The 16,426-nt window shown below is 45.0% G+C and overlaps 2 protein-coding genes across 5 annotated transcripts; both read left to right on the top strand.

Moving 5' to 3' along the window:
- Positions 1-504: 504 nt before the first annotated feature.
- ntd5 (ntl-dependent gene 5) lies at positions 505-8,685 on the top strand. The gene is made up of 8 exons (XM_047599868.1): positions 505-613; positions 1,963-2,097; positions 2,485-2,676; positions 6,372-6,495; positions 6,965-7,041; positions 7,395-7,577; positions 7,748-7,945; positions 8,073-8,685. Exons 1-8 carry the CDS (start codon positions 547-549, stop codon positions 8,153-8,155), a joined length of 1,059 nt encoding a protein of 352 aa, XP_047455824.1. The 5' UTR covers positions 505-546; the 3' UTR covers positions 8,156-8,685.
- Positions 8,686-8,937: 252 nt separating this feature from the next.
- Positions 8,938-15,429, top strand: LOC125015771 (zinc finger protein 236). 4 transcript variants are annotated; one of them, XM_047597722.1, is made up of 3 exons: positions 8,938-8,976; positions 9,994-12,438; positions 14,338-15,429. In XM_047597722.1, the coding sequence occupies exons 2-3, from the start codon at positions 10,021-10,023 to the stop codon at positions 14,707-14,709; spliced, it is 2,790 nt and encodes a 929-aa protein (XP_047453678.1). In that variant the 5' UTR covers positions 8,938-8,976; positions 9,994-10,020; the 3' UTR covers positions 14,710-15,429. The 4 variants fall into 4 exon arrangements, with proteins under 4 accessions (XP_047453678.1, XP_047453679.1, XP_047453677.1 ...); XM_047597723.1 differs by lacking the exon at positions 8,938-8,976 and adding an exon at positions 9,014-9,561; XM_047597721.1 differs by lacking the exon at positions 8,938-8,976 and adding an exon at positions 9,014-9,714.
- Positions 15,430-16,426: the final 997 nt, after the last annotated feature.

The following is a 16,426-nucleotide window of genomic DNA, read 5'->3' as shown; positions in this document are numbered from 1 at the left end:
TCTAGCCAGACTACGATATGTGGTGAAATGTCCTCAGACTACTTGACTTGACATCCTCCCTGTTTGTTCACATTGTGTACATTCTTTTAATAGGCAAAACAATTCAAGTACGCATTGTTGCCCAACATGGGTTTCCCTCGGTCGTTGCATTTAATGTCTCCTATCCAGCCCGTGTGTGTCTGTCATGTGTGACCTATAGGCTCACGTACACGTCAATTAAAGCCTCACACCTTCGTGCTGCAGGTCACACGTAGGACGACTAATTTTGCATCCCACGTATCGGGTACATGTCATCCAATTTATCTGCTGTCTCAACAGAAATGGGTGAAAGGTCCTTCGGGCTGGAATTTTTCCCCACTTCTCTCCTCCTCAACACGAACCAGATGTGTGCTCCTGGGCTGTACCCTTTCTCTCTTTCTCCCCCCCCCTCTCTCTTCACCCCCTCTTCCACCCTTTGTCCCCCCCCATCCCACCCCCCACCCCCTTCCTTAAAAATGCTGCGTTTGCGTGTCCCTAACTCATATCGTCTGTGGCCCGGCTTCAAGGATGGACTGTGCTCTGCTGCTGCTGTCCCTGTGGGCTCTGACTGGAACGGCGTCCCCGCAGCCTTCAGGTAAGCCCTCCATCACTCGCACCTGGGGTCCCCGCACGGACTAGAAACGCACTTGATCTGTCTCTAATTGCAGGGAAGAAATGGGAAATGGCTGTTTGGTAATTGAGTGTCCTTTGGGAACGCAATTATTGTCCTTCAGGGCTTGATCCTGCAACGCTTTGTTTCTGTGTAGGTTAATGTGAAGTTGCCGAAGCAGGTTTGGGAGCAGATTTGAGTAGCATTGGATTGTAAAAACTCCATCCCATCTATATGTCACTGACATATGGATGTAAGTCTGATCACTAATTTTTCAATGCTTGTAGTTTTGAACCCAGTACATTCAACGTTTACATGATTTAAATGTTCCCCATGCATTCACAAAGTGTCCTTCAGTACATGTTGTGGATGCAAATCTTTGTTGGATTTTGACTGACCTTTCACATGTTCCCACCAATGATTATAATCCATGTTTCATAACAACGGGTTAATTATTTAACGTGAGAGGTGCTACATACCTACATGTCTGAATGTATGTACCGTACACCGTGTCTCCGAGGCGTTCCGCGGCGCTCAGCACATGCATGTTTGTGGTCACACGTGCTCCGGGGTAGAGTGAACACAGTGGCACACATGTTTTCATTCTGAGAATCTTTACAAATGGGGAGCACACTCTGCCTCCCCGTTTTCCTCCCCCGTCCCTCTCAAATGTTCTGGACATCGAGGGTGTGTCGACGTTTTGCCAAGAGCCTGCGTGAAGCGGGGGATATGGAATACATACGCAGATGTGAGGGGATTGAGGCCAGGATGTAGAGATCCTGTGGAATGATTTTTCAATCATTTGTTTGCCTTGGGTCAATTTAAACCTCAATCCAAGTTTATGTGTCAGGCACTTCATATTTGAATTTAAATAGCTCTGCAAACAAAACAAAGCCCTCACCTCACCTTATACCTTAAACTGGAAACAGATGTGGTTAAGTGGCTTTATATCATTTCTTATTATCTATAACATTTGATAAGGAAAACTATTATCAATAATAACATATGTTATGTCAAGGCCAATGTCTGTGTCAGTGTCAGTGTCTCCATTAAAATAGGAAAATTAAAAAAAAAGAAAATCATATATTTAGAGATAATAGGAGGGTTAATGAAAGCATGCCATCTCGATATTCATCTGGCAGCCTGGGTGGTAAACATTTGCCTGGCCCCCCACACTGAATTGACCGTCCTAAAAAGAGAAAACAAAGGAGAATTGGCAAACAATCCCTTTACGACCCTCAGTGTTTGAGCTTTTTTTACAAGGGGCCATAAATGGAGTAGAAATGCACAAAGAAACAATTAGCGTGATGGTGTGATGATGTTTATCTCGACAGGGACGTGTCCAGAGAGGCTTCTGGGAGAAGAGAGGAAGAGGACGTGTCCTCGGCCCTGCAAAGTTGACAAAGACTGCGGGAGCAAACGTCAGTGTCTGTGCGACGGCCACTGTGGTCTCAGCTGTGTGGCTCCAGGTATTTGTGTGCACTCGCTTGTCCCCCCGCGAACACCATTGTGGGCTAGGCCATTAAACGTGTTTGTGTGTTTATAAGCAGCTGTGGCAACATACATTCCGCGTTGTGCACGCGTTTCTTCCTGGGAAATAAACTGAAAGCTTTGGTCATGCACAAAATATGCCCTTGAAATGTGTGGTATGCCAGTGCTGAGCACAAGCGTTTTATTGTGCTTGTGTGCTGTAAAATGGGGGCACCGTGCACGGAGCCAGTTGTACAGCCTCATTAGTGCTCTTTTACGGCGCTTAACGTTTCATTTGTCTTATACGGAGAACCATCCAACACATTCTGACAATGGTTTTGTTTCCCGCCTCTCTCCTCCCTCTGGATCATCTCTTTCCTCCTCAGGTCGTACTTGTCCGTGGCCTCTACCCCACAGTGACAAGTCAGAAGCTCGCCTCCTCTCTCCCACTCACTCCTTCTCTGCCCTTCTTGAAGTGCGCTGCAAGCCAGGATTTGCGTTGTCCAATGGCTTGGATGTCACTATTCGCCGTTGTCAAGGCGACCGACAGTGGAGTGGGGATGAGCCCATCTGCACAGGTGGGTTTAAGTTGGCAGGAAAATGTTCTTTCTCTCTTTGTGTCCTTCGTGATCCTGACTTCACGGCCGATCAGTACTACACAGGAATGTTTTGTGGTATTAGTTTATATCATCATCGTTTATCTTGGTGTTAAATGGTGTCGGCCCTCGGTGGCCGAGGACGAAAACACAGCCCTTTGTGTGTTTACACAAGACAGTGAGACAGAGAGAGAAACCCAGGAACGAAACCCCTCTGTGACTGTGTCGACTTTGTCGAATTGTTGCACAACTGGGACCTATTCTCCCCATCGCCATAGCAACCGGAGCTTCAGTTGTTCAGAGCGGCGGTCTGAAGATTTCACTGTTGAACTGTTGATAAGTTTACAGAGGAGATGGAAGCTGGACACGCGCACACAGTGTGTACGCACTGTAGACTGAATGCACGCACTACATGTGTGTGTGTGTGTAATCGCACTGAAGCTATGTTGTATTTGTGTTGAATTGGAGATCATTAGGGAGTCCTGGGGACACAATTGTAATGTAAAGTGCTTTGCTGTAAAAATAAGCACAACAGAAAGACTAATTAGAGACATTTAGAGCCCTGTGAAGCACTGATCAAGGAAACTCTGGTGATATTTTCCATCTATCACTGTAAATATCAAAGAATTAACTTTAAAGTATGAGGACAAAATATATTCTATTCTACTATGCATCACTACTACTGCTGCCACTTTTCCTCAAGGCTGCGCAGCAGTTCATGAAGTAAAGCCAACAACACTTCTGAGTGTTTAGACTCATCTCGTCAAGATGCTGCACCCGAAACGTGCCCTTCCCAATGCCTAGGTCAGCCCGTCAAGTGTGACGGTAACAATGTCATCCGGCTCTAAGGGTCTGAGGCAGGATTAATCACACACCTGCAGCCACAGCAAACACGCTTCCTTAAGGAAACGCTCATCGCCGCCTCAGCCCCCAGATTGAATTTTTTTTTCATCTATTCAAAGATGTGAAATAAGGACACGGTCCTCGGCTCTCTCTCGTAGAGTATCCTCCTCCTGAGAGACAGGCAGAAGGTAGGTGGGTTTTTTGAACGTGTGAGAGTGTTTGTATTGTGTGTGCGCTGCATGCGTGTTAGAGTGTGAGTCGAGCTCCTTCATGCTTGTCGAGAGGCAGTGGGCGGCAGATCACTGTCAAAGTGGCACGGAGCTGCGTGAGCACTCTGCTGTTAGTGTGTGTGTGTGTGTGTGTGTTTACCAAAAAGAGGCATTTTTTTTTCAGTTTACATGAGATGTGTGCGTGCGTGTGTGTGTGTATTTGGCGGGGGGCTACACATGTGTCACAGAATTTGTACGTGCATGCATGTAAGTGTGTTTCTCTGCGTGTGTGTGTGTGTGTGGGCGACAGATCACAGCCAGGAGAGTCAGAGAGCTCTCTTGCTCACGCTGCTCGAGGCCTTTCTGTTCCCTCTTCTCTTCTCCTCTGCTCTCCCTTCTCATCCTCTTTTCCTCTCATCTCTTTCTCCTCTCATCCTCTTCCATCTGAGTCCTCTGATAAAGTCTCTCTCACAATGGGAGCCAAGGACAAGTGTGCACCTCTAGGCTATTTAGTTTGCGGTGTTGCGGATATATCTTTGTGTATGTTTATATGTGGTGAAAAAGACAGAGTGAAATCACAGAGGAGAGGCTTATGTGGAGCCAGGCTGGACCTTTACATCTTTACCCTTGGTCAGATTGGCGTGCATATAAAAGCGTTTCATTCAAAATCACCGCTTTATAGTTTTTAAAAGATGAATTTGATACACCTGCTTCATAGCAGTTTGGTGCTGCAGCCTGTGTGGGCGGCAGCAGTACGAGGCAGGAGAAGGGCGGTATGTGAAAACAGAACTCGGCTCCGGGCTCTCATCTGCAGCCAAACAGACATGCAGCTCTCCCTCTCCCATAGGTGCCTTTACATTCTTATATTAATGTTTCTCGGTTTCAGATACCTCGGATAACCCTCCGGCGAGAGCTGTCTCTGCCTTTCAAAGCTGCATTCAGCTCCCGAAAACCCCGCGCTTGATGCGGGCCCGGGTCACTCCAGCCTCTCTCCAAGCACCACTCTCGATATTTATATTTCCACGAGCGTGAGGCACTCAAACTTCCAGGAATGAACAGTGCCAGGTGTTACACAATCGTAGCTATAGCCGTGAGCTTGGGGAGGTGTGGGGTGGCGTTTCACCTGTTCAACAAACTTTTAGGTATTACCTAAGAGGGGTTTTTTCAGCTTAAATAGTGGGTCACAAACTAAAAAAAAAAAAAAAAAAACTCACTAGGCTACATACAAGTCAAATGAGGTAACGCAATGGTCTTTTCCTCCATTTTACTTTACTTTTACTGCTGACTGATGTGTTTTCTGTGTCATTGGGACTTAGTAATGACTTGTGTCTTATTATTATTATTATTAAAAGTACATCAGTATTTATGCAGTAAAGATCCCAATACAGACCACAGATCTTATATTTGATTATTGTGCATTTAACTAAATGTTTAAAATGCAAGCGTTTTACTAGCAGTATTACTGGATGCTAATTTTAAATATTATCTATTGTTGAGTAAGGTAATGTGTAACAATACCCAACAAATCATCCAGTATCTTTCAAATATAAACTGATCAGGCACGAGATTATGTAACATTGTGTAGGTCTCCCTTGTGTCTCCAAAACAGTTGTGACTCATCAGAGAATGGACGTGGGTCTTCTGAGGGGGTCCTGTGGTGTCTGGATGTTGTTAGTGGGGGCCTTTGAGTGGGGGCCTCTGTGGATCATCTCACAGATATTCGATCAGTTTTAGGATCTAGTGAATTTGGAGGCCAGGTCAACACCTTGTGCTGTTTTTTTTGTTTTTTTTTTGTTGTTTTTTTTTTAGTTGTTCCTAAATGATTTTGTGTGTCAGGCTGCATCTTGCTGGGGATGACTACTGCCACCAAGGAGTGTCATTGCTATGGGGTGGGGGTGTCTGGTCTGGTCTAGGTGGGTGCTACATTTTCCAGCAGAACATTTAATTGTGACAAGATGATCAATGTCAGTGGTTTTAATGTTGTCGCCGATCGGTGAACATACTAGAATAAAAAGACAGATATTTATATTATCTGTGTTGTGGAGTGGCAGAATAAAAACATAATCAGGTTGAATTGAAGCCTCTTTTAAACACATGTTCAAATAAACTCTAACATCATGTCCAGCTTGATTAATTGACTGGGAACTCTTAACTGGTCTCTGACATGTGATCCACCGATTAGAGCAACGGCGTTGTTGCTTTAATCAACATAAAGAAATGCAGTTGTAGTTAAGGGTATGTCAGAGATAGAAAGTTTAGGAGCCTTTAATTTATTTTAACCAAAGTGCTGCTGTGCCTTAAGATCTAAGTCTGTAGATCGAATAAAGTACTACGGTACCTTTGCAACAAGGAGTTTTAACCTATCTTCACTAACAACTGGTCTGACTATTTTTTGGATTTTTATTTTGACGATAATTGTTATTATAAAAAGATGCGATGATGCAGTTACACGAGGCTGATTGGGGAAAGTAAGAGGAGCAAAGACTGAATCACTTTCAGATATTTGAAATATTTCCCTGAGAACCCCACAGTATGTTTTTGCTTGAATAACGATCTAAATGCGTCTCCCACTTCAACTGCTTATGTGACGGTCATTCACTCCTTCTTTTCTTCTTCGACCTTCAGAGGCTTCTTTGCCTGAAGCTGCAGCTGTCCCAACCTGCCCTCTGCCTGAGGAAGTGATCAACACCTTCAGCGTCCAGGGTGACGCCGCCGTGGGGACTTCTATCCGCTACAGCTGCCTGTCTGGGTGAGGGTAGGGTTAATGCCACGAGTCTGGGGCTCTGAGCGCCTGAAATGGTACAGAGGAAGGAATGGAGGAAGTGAGAGGACAGAGACGGAGTGTGAAGAAGAGGGAGGAAGCGGAGGGAAGGCTTGAATACAGGAGAGGTGTGATGAGCGATGAATGGCAGGGAATTCATTTTGATCTCCCAGCTGACGATTTCTCCATTGAGCTAACTAGGTCATTACAGTCTAATCTTGTATTGACTCCCCTTTATGCACTGACTCATCTCACAGGATAAGATGAGCCTGAGTGGATGTGTCAGCCAGAACTGTGCGCACAAAATGTAGACACTCTGAAAGAGAGACAGTGAGAAAAGGAATCGTTTACACCTTTTTTTCCCATCACTTTTATTTAAATGAAGCTCCTTAGCTGTCAGTACTGTACGTGTCACGCCGCCACCTGTCTCCATCACTCTTTCCCTTTTATCCTGCAGGGCAGATATAGTGGGCAGCAGTGAAAATTTCTGCCAGGACAATCAGACCTGGCAGAATCCTCACCCCATCTGTAAAAGTAAGTTTGCCGTGGCATCTCGCACTGACCATGTTACAGCCTCTTCACTCTCCCTGTGACTTTATGTAGGAAGCAGGATATAATTAAGTGGTGAATGGTGTGCGAGTGAAAAGACCTCTAAGTGCGCTGTGCCATTTATTATGTGCAGAAATATAGAGAGAAATACACAAACCCCTGCAAGCATCCTCTTTCGTTAGCTACTGCTCTGTTTCGTGGTCCTTTTCTGCCATCTTTTGGTTAAACTGGGAATTTCATGGCCTGTCAAACTGGTTGGGAAAATTCAGTCAGGATGTTTCTTCAGTCACACTGGAAATAGAAAAGCTGGGTGAAAACTGCTTCTCTCCCTTCCTTAGGTGTGTACTGCAAGCCTCCTCGAGAGGTGGAGCAGGGCTATGTGGTGGCGGTACAAAAGACCGAATATGAGGTTGACTTCGACATCCACTACCTGTGCAAAAAGAACTTCCTTTTGGATGGACCCCAGAAGATCACCTGTCTGACAAATGGCAGCTGGAGTGCATCGCCCCCTCACTGTAGAGGTGAGGAACAAATAGAGTGGCCAAACCAGATTAGTGTATTTAAACTTATAAGGATTTCAATCATGGCACACTCAGTACGACCAAACCGTCTCAGTGTGCAGATACACAGAACACAATGTGCTCGATGTGCTGGATGCTTATGTCGTGCTTCTTGTTGACTGTTCTCACAGCTCGCTGCCTCATACCTGCCGAGCGAAGCCGCGTGGTGATTGGTGGAATAAAGCGCTGGCCATTTGATGTTACTGACGCCATGGTTCCCCACGGGGAAAATGTTACGTTCTTCTGCAAACATCCTCGCAAGCAGTGCAGCTTCACTGCAACCCAGACCTGCTTTGACGGAAAGCTGCAGACACCTGCCTGCTACCTCGGTAACCCCCCCCCATTTAAGCCACCTCCTTCTCATCTGTATCTGTTTCAGCATGCTGGGACTGGTTCGTGTCATTTGCAAATACTGTAGCATAATTTTTTAAAATTTTTTATTTCTTATTTCTTCAGAGCCCACATGGTTGCAGTTTAAACTCTTCCCTCATCGACTGGTCTCTGAAATCGAGGCATGTGAGCCCGGTGACGTGGAGTGATGGCCTGCACGTCTGACCTCAACCCATCCTCAACAGTTATGACATCGTGTCACACACTTCCTGATACACACCAGTTCCATAGCCCATCACCCCGTCCCCCATGCAGTTTTGCTTCAACTCTCCGTGCTATGATCTGTTTCGTCACAGTCTCTTTCACGGCTCTTGTGGATCAGCAGCTCGTGGCCTCACGTGTTTCAACACTGCTCTTAGCCTTTTGCCTCTTAGTTCTGCTTACTATCAAGCTGCAGGCATAATAAACACAGCTAAAGCATTACTTTGATACTCATCCAGCTTGAGCCTCTGCGTACTGCGGATGTATTCATAAGATTTCCGAGATGTTGTTTGTTTAGTACGTGCTACTGTATAGCAGATACGCCAGTGATGATACAGCCATGTAGTTTTATTCATGTTCACGTGACTCTGTGATGTTTCACTGTGTCATCTCTCTTTTGCTCTGTTGACGCATCAAGTCTTGAGGCTTGTAAGTTTTAATGATGTGTGTGGTTTGAAATAAAATAATGTCAAAATGGTTTTCTCTCTGGCTGTTTTGTGGCACATAAAGGCCTCCTGTGTGGGTCCACTTCATCCCCCCTAGTTTGCCCTCCCTCCCCGTCTCCCTGACTCTTCAGGCGCACAGAGAGCCTTTCTTCGCAGGCTGCAGGTTCAACAGTACTCATAGGCTGAACATGGCTACTGGTCGGACCCGGTAGGCTGCGACACCATAGCAACTCCCCTTGACCCCTCCCTCCCTCAGCATTCGCAGCATCACCCTTTTACACTGCACAGTCATATTTGGTCCTCCGGAAATATCCACAGCTCGGGTAAGCCAGTCCCTATGCAGCGAGCGTATGGGTGGAGTATAGTTTAAAATACAGTTTTAAATGTATCGAAAGCGTGTCCGCTGCGTCTTACGCCGGCTCTGACAGCAGGGCTGGGATAAATGACAGCGCGCCGGGGAAAGTTTGTCCTGAAGCTGCGCTCTCGGTGTCTCGGACCCTCGGCTCTAAAATGGCTGGCTGTAGGTCCGAGGAAGCTCCGGTGTTAAGGGAAGGATCCGCTCCTCACCGCGACTGTGTGTAAATGCACATTTATCCGCTGCGTCGGACGCGTTAGTGGTGGCGTTGTCCCAGGTCCGAGAACTGTCAAGGCGCACACGCACCATAATAATATTGGCATTTCGAACCTAGGACTGTGCGTAATGGCGTCCTCCACGGACAGTTCACCACGGCTTATTCCCAGAAAATATTTAGAGCCGCAAAATTCTTGCGGGAGCCAAACGGGATGTAAATAATGTTCCGACGCGAATTTAAAAGAAAGATTGCATTACTTGTGTTGCATGTGGATGGCAGAAGTGTAAGATGGGAGATGCTATTTCGCTCGCATCATTCGGACCCCTCTGTACTCCGGTGCGTTTTTTTTTTGTGTGTGTGTGTGTGTATGATCGGCGACTCTGCTCGACCTCTCAGTTATTATTATAAATTCAGATGTATTCATTTATGATCATGCGAAATAATCAGCAAAAATTGTCAGGACCGTCGGGTGATGAAGATGGGATTCACGTGAGTCGCTCATCCTCTCGGCCCGAGGAATCAGGGTACCTAGTCTGTTTAATGTGCTGCTTGTAGTATCACAAGATCAGAGATGATTATTGGTTTTCTGACTAAACTTGACCCCACAAACCGCCACACATTTAGTTTTAGCAATCTACCCAGCATTCTCATTTAATTCTCATTCTCTGCTACCAAAAATAAACAGGAAGGGGATTTACATTTTATTATTTTTATTCTCATTTTGCTACCCTGAGCTTCTAATCTATTTTTTTTTTCATCCTCTTTTAGTAGAAATATAGATAGGTATGCCCCAAAATGGATTCTCAGTTGGCTTCAGTCCTGACCAGTGGCAGCCCGGATGTCCAAAATGGCAGCCAGTGTGGAGAGGGATCAGGGCCATTGACAGAGAATTATTTGGACGAAACCTCACCCAGTACTGTACCAGGTAACCTCTTGCCGTGCCCTGTCAAAGCAGCAGTGACCATCAGACAAGATGCTCTTTCAATCAATGGGAAAAAGCCAGAGGTGGGCGGGACTTCTGAGCCAGCCTCTCAGGAAACAAGCAAGATTGGTGGGTTCAGGCAGCCAATTACAGTGAAGACTGGAGTGCCTGTTCTGCGCAGCCAACCAATAAGAATCAAAATTGTCGTGCCCCCTCGGTGCAAGAGGCCAATCACAACCTCCGCCATCAGCCGGACCAAAGACTTTGCTTGCTCTCACTTCAGGGGACCTGTTTTGGTCTCATCTGGAGAAGTGATCACAGAAAAAAATAAAAGTAAAATCCATATATCAGCTGTTAAGGAGGAAGGCGAGATTGTGGAAGTTATGTATCAAAGGACTGACGAAGAAGATGAAGAAAAAACAAAAGCAGAATCATTCCAGGAGACAGAGGCGGGGAGAGATGATATGGTCAAAGAGAGAGACGTTCTGGACGTTAAGATTGTCCATATTGATGGGTCAGAAACACCTTTCATATCCAGCAGTAAAACAGGTAGAATACTGAGCAAAGAGACAGACCGGAAAGTCGTTTTACAAGAATTAGACTTTAATGTGGGAATGGAGGAGCAGACAGAACCGCTGGACCTGAGTTTGCCCAAGAAAAGAGAAAGCCGAGAGAAGAGGCATGGACGTTTTCTGGATGATTCTGGCTACGAGAGCTCGTTAATCATGGAGGTAGATGAATATGAGGGAGAAGGAGACAGAGACATTGTAGAAGAGGATGATGATGGAGTTGATGGCTCTGGGCGGCGTCTGGACGGCACAGACACTCTAGAAGACTCTCTGCTGTCTCCTTCTTTCTTTTCTACCTCCGTCCTTACTTCTCTCTCTTCAATAGACTGTGACACTGAAAACCTTCTTCTCATTGACGACCAGGGAATCCCATACACTCTCAGTCAAGATGGACTCAAAGTGCCGCAGGTCAGTGCTTCCACATCGGAGGATCCTCAGCCAGAGACGGTTCATTCAGCACTGGCAGAAGGGAAGGAGTCATCTCATTCGACCGTGTTAGCAGGCCCTAGCCTCAGCCAAAGTTTAGATAATGCACTAAATGCACCTTCTGATGATTTTTACCCTTCACCAGCCTCTGCCAATGACTCATCATCACTGGATCAAAAAACTGCCCCAGAGGTCTTCACAAGTTTGATTACAAACTCGGATCCTTCAGTGGCGGCAGAGCAGAGTGTTCAGGAGGCTAATGCTGGTTTGTTTCCTGCCTCTGGGATATCAGCAGCCACTCAGCCCATTCCAGTGCTCACAAACCCTTCAACCAATGCTCCTATTATCCTCCTGTCATCCTCTCCTTCCTGCTCTCAGCTTTCCTCAGCCCCAGTTGGACTTCCTCTTTCAGTTACTCAGACGTCACCCGGTGCTTCCACTCCCGTGTTTCTTCTCCTCTCTTCTGTACCTTCTTCCTCTGGTGACTCCACTTCTACCTCCACTCCCATCGCGGTCCTCGACCCATCCACTGGTCAGTTGTCCCAGATTACAGCGACCTCAGCTCCAGTCTCTATTCCTTTGTCCACCGGTCAGATCAGCACGCTGGGGTCACCTCTGCCCACGCTGTCTCACCCTGTCATCAGACTGAGCCCCAATAACGCCCCAGTCATCCTGTCAGGCATGAATACTGTAAACACCGGTTCCATGATCACCTCTCTCGCCGTCCCATCGTCCACTCTGGCTCTGCAGGATGACCACAGCGACACAACCCCCCTCCCCATCCAGACTCAGATCAGCTACTCAGAATCAAATCACGGAAGTGAAGCCATATCTGCCGAAGAAGTCTCAAACGAAAACAAGCCATCAAGTTTAACCGCGTCCTCTCCTCAGCCACAGTCAGCTGGTTTGACCTATGACCCCTCAGCTCAGCCCACCTCAGAAGCAGATGCACAATCACCAGCGTCGGACTTGAAATTTGACACCTCTGACCCTCACTCAGAACATTTACCTCTGGATGACCATCTTTACTTCTCAAACGCAGCTGCTCCTCCCTCCCCTCCGATTGGACCCATCTTCCCCTCTGGTAAGCTTGACTCTCTTGACCCCCTCGACCCTCTCTCTCCAGTGGGGTCACCCAACAATTTGGGTGCCCGACGGGTGCTCTACTGCCAGCTGTGCCCGCGGGTCTTCTTTTACCTCTCTGACCTTGAGCGCCATGCCATCACCCATTCGCAGAAGAAGCCTCATGTTTGCCAGCAGTGTGGAAAGGCCTTCAAACGCTCCAGCCATCTGCAGGTCAGTGCAAGCTAATTCTAGCCACATAATCCCTGGCAGTAACAGAAGATGAAAGATATGCTAAAGATATGCTACAAAGTAATGAATGCAGTAACATTTAAAGACTTTTTCCACAGTAGAAGTGCAACTTCATTATTGACTTATTTGTCAGTATTAATTGTGATTAATTGTTAATTGATTAAGAAAGTGTTCAAAAACTACTTCTCGGAGTTCAAATGGACGTACTTCAATTGATTGGTTTTAAGTTATTTAATTCAGGATAAAATTAATCTGAAATGTACACCAATCAGCCACAACATTATGACCATCTTTCTAATATTGTGTAGGTCTCCTTTGTGCCTCCAAAACAATCGTGACTCATCAGAGAATAGACATGGGTTTTCTGAGGGTGTCCTGTGGTGTCTGGTAACTGAATGTTGTTGAGGGGGGTGTAGGTACCATGAAGGAAAAATTTCATTATTATATTATGTTAAACAGATCTCTTTGACCTAGTCTTGTTTGTGTTCCTTTCATAGACAAAATATGGTCTACAAGGTTAGCTGGATAGACTGATTGCCACCACAGTTGGTGGCAGCCAGTGGTTGACCTCCCACCTAATTTCACATCTCAAATTCCTCTTGGCACGAGTGACTGGTCAGAATGATTCTGGCTCCGAATGCATGAACAGCTGTTACCATTTCTCCTGTTCAGTAAACCTTATTTCAATACAGGTCGTCTGAGTCTTCTGTGTCATTTCCACCAACCTCATATGTCCACAACAGGTACCAGTCCGGCGATTCTAGATGATGTCAACTATATGTTGGGCTACGTTCGGCTCCATTCGAGTCTGGGTTCGTGGTTAGACAACACGATATAATTTATGTTTTTCACAAAAAAATACAATGACAGCACTTTGTTAAGAAAAAATGACACAACAGTTGGAGTTCAATCCATTCATTCATAGAGGGTGCGGAAAAGAAATATTATCCTTAAAAATATTAAAAAATAATACAGCGTTTATTAATTCATCTAAAGAATAAAAGGACTAAACAAAACTGCTAAGTTGCTGTGCATCGAAAACAACCGCTAACAGCTAAAACTGCTAACCTTCCAACCCACCAACCTTCCTGTTGTCCAACCAATTATAAAATGCAATGTCACCATCCTTAACGACTGTGTAACATCATCAGGAGGCACCAGATGGTCCCCGAGCCGAGCTGGTAACCTGAGTAGATCTGGTACCTGCGGGGTCTCTTGGGGCCTATGGGTTGAGGGGAGGGGTCTCTGTGGATCATCCCACAGATACTTGATCAGTTTGGGATCTAGTGAATTTGGAGGCCAGGTCAACACCTTGTGCGTTTTTTTAAGTTGTTCCTAAACTGTGTGTGTCTGCATCAGGCTGCATCCTGCTGGAGATGACTGCTGCACATGTCACATCCACACGTATCACAGCTCCAGAGGTCTCCCAGCAGAACATTATTGTCACAAGATGCTCAATGATATTTATTTCTCCTGTCAGTGGTCACAATGTTATGGCTGACCAGTTTATATACAGTACATACATCTTTCTTTATCACTTTCTAACCTACTTTAAATTTGTGTTTTAATTGTTTCAGCTCCTGCATTATAATTTTATTTTTAGATATAATGGTGAAGTTGTTGCCCATGTGGAATAGGTTTTCTGGCTTTGTGATGAACAAGTTACATGTTCACTCTCGTTGGTGTTGGGCAGGTGGTACCGAGTGGTTTTAAGTGCTTTATTGCTACAATAAAACACCTGGTGAGACTGAAAATAACTTTATCACACCGTGCGGATCATAAACCCAAACAATGAGCTGAAAGATGCGACCGATCTCCATGGAGATAAAGATAGCTAGAAAGCCAGTCTCATATTAAAATGTTTATCATTTCATTCAACAGAGACACAAGCACATCCACACAGGCCAGAGGAACTTTGTGTGCCCCATCTGTGCCAAGCGCTTCAGGGAGGCGGGCGAACTCCAGCGCCACCAACGGGTGCACACCGGAGAGAAACCCTACCAGTGCCAACTTTGCCACACGCGCTTTGCCGAGCGCAACACACTACGGCGACACACCAAACGCAAACACCCTTACCACCAAGTGGCCATGGAAATGCTGAACGAGAAAAGGGACAGAGGAGGCAGCCGGGGGGACGGAGGAGGAGGAGGAGGCGGCGGCGGCTCTGGAGTGCAGGAGGAAGAAGAGAGCGCCGAATGGTACAGCTCCACTGTCTCCAATCTGGATAACTCAGAGTCTGAAACGGAAACTTGACGGTCCAAAGGAAAGGGTTAGGGGAGAACTGTTGGCAGACTAATCATATCTAACTTTGGTTAGACTCCAAACATCTCTCTTTATAAATTGACATTCAAAGAAGGGAGCACTTGCAATATTTATTTGTGTTTTAATGGTAATTTATTTATACGAATGTACATTTTTCCCATTCCATTTAATGGGCCAAAAAAACACAGCTGTCAGTCATGACTTTTTTTTATTTAGCTTTCCTGTGATATATATAAAATATATAAAAAAGGAAAGCCCATGCTTGAAATAGTGTTTTTTATGTGAGTCCAAAATTAGACGGCTAACATGTCCCTGTGAAGTTGCGTTCACATGCAATCCATGTTAAAACTAAAGTGCTCAGAAAAGAATGATAGCGTATCTATTCTTAATAAGTCCCTGCTCTGGTATATATATACAAGTACTGTTTGTAAGAGCTGCACTTCTGCACTATCTAACATGAAAGATATAATCTTTCTTACCGTCAGAGACACTGTGAGTCATTTGCGCTTATTTTGTTTGAACTCGAGATTCTTTTTTTTTTTTTGACATTGTGAATGAAAATGCTTCCTTTTTATTTGGTTGCCACTGTTCATTTTGTGTATTTAATTCATATTGTGTAAGAGTTTGACCAAATGTTATTCTAACACGAACACTATATTTAGTTTTTGTGAATTATTTTAACTTATTGGAATTAAATTTTCACAACTATAATTCAGTTTTTGACCCGTTTTCTAATTTGATTTTCTTCCATTTAATTAGTTTTTTTTTTCATGAAGCTTTTATTCAAGTGTTTATTTAATGTGACTTTATCATAAAAGGTTTTAATCGTATGTAACCTTCCTTAATGAGCACCATGGCTAGGGTCCTTATCTCGCCTCTATTTTGCTGATGATTCACGTGGATCTGTGTGATAAAAGAATATTAAGACACTCATATCTGCTTGGGTGTGCAAGCTGACCATTTGGACTGCCTCCAGGAAGTAATTGAGTTTGTAAGGCAGTCCTCAGTTTTTTTGCACTCTCTCAATTTTCTGCTCCATTTAAGCCATGGAGCCTAACAGAGCTAAGCTCGAGATAAGTTATTAAATACTGTATCGGTTAAATGACCTGACTGGGTCCTCATGGCTGTCCCATTTCTTATTTCTACCCTGGACATTGTGCGGATAGAGAATCTTTGGCCTGCTCTTAGGCCTGCACTGAGCTCCATTGTGCTTTAGTTTTGGCAAACTCACTTTTACAGAGGGTCAGTGGAAGGAGAGGAGAATGGAGTGCTGATTAGAGATGGCCGGGTTCTTTGAGCATTTGCTCTGGCGAAACTGTACAAGCAGATGTTCAGTTCAATAATTCATACTTTACCTTTAACTGTATGTATTTGACCTTTAGCTCACTGAAGGCTTCAAAAATACACTTGGGCTGCTAAAGACTGAGACAAATGATAAATAGCAGTCGAACACACATTAATTTTGCATTGGCCTTAACGGCCAGACAGCCACTTATTCAATGTCTGCCTTTAAAAGAGTACTCACATGCTCATATGCTGTGTACTTCAAGTAAGAATTATTGGTCACGGTCGTTGTTCTACTTATTCATGTTTTCTGTAATAGGACTTCTTATAAATGTGACTTCATTTTAAAAGATGAAAATCCGGAACCTCAGTCGTCTGTAACAATTGATTCTAAAGTTCAGGTGAAATGTAAATCAGCAGTCAT

Source organism: Mugil cephalus, chromosome 11, assembly GCF_022458985.1.
Source record: "Mugil cephalus isolate CIBA_MC_2020 chromosome 11, CIBA_Mcephalus_1.1, whole genome shotgun sequence".
Lineage (NCBI taxonomy): Eukaryota > Metazoa > Chordata > Actinopteri > Mugiliformes > Mugilidae > Mugil > Mugil cephalus.
The sequence above is the reverse complement of the archived record's forward strand: the minus strand, read 5'-3'. Positions and strand labels throughout refer to the sequence as shown.

Coding starts and splice junctions, on each gene's coding strand:
- ntd5 (XM_047599868.1), top strand. CDS start 547: ATGGACTGTGCTCTGCTGCTGCTGTCCCTGTGGGCTCTGACTGGAACG. Junction 2,098..2,484: donor TCTCAGCTGTGTGGCTCCAG/GTATTTGTGTGC, acceptor TTTCCTCCTCAG/GTCGTACTTGTCCGTGGCCT. Junction 7,042..7,394: donor TCCTCACCCCATCTGTAAAA/GTAAGTTTGCCG, acceptor TCCCTTCCTTAG/GTGTGTACTGCAAGCCTCCT.
- LOC125015771 (XM_047597722.1), top strand. CDS start 10,021: ATGGATTCTCAGTTGGCTTCAGTCCTGACCAGTGGCAGCCCGGATGTC. Junction 12,439..14,337: donor AACGCTCCAGCCATCTGCAG/GTCAGTGCAAGC, acceptor TTCATTCAACAG/AGACACAAGCACATCCACAC.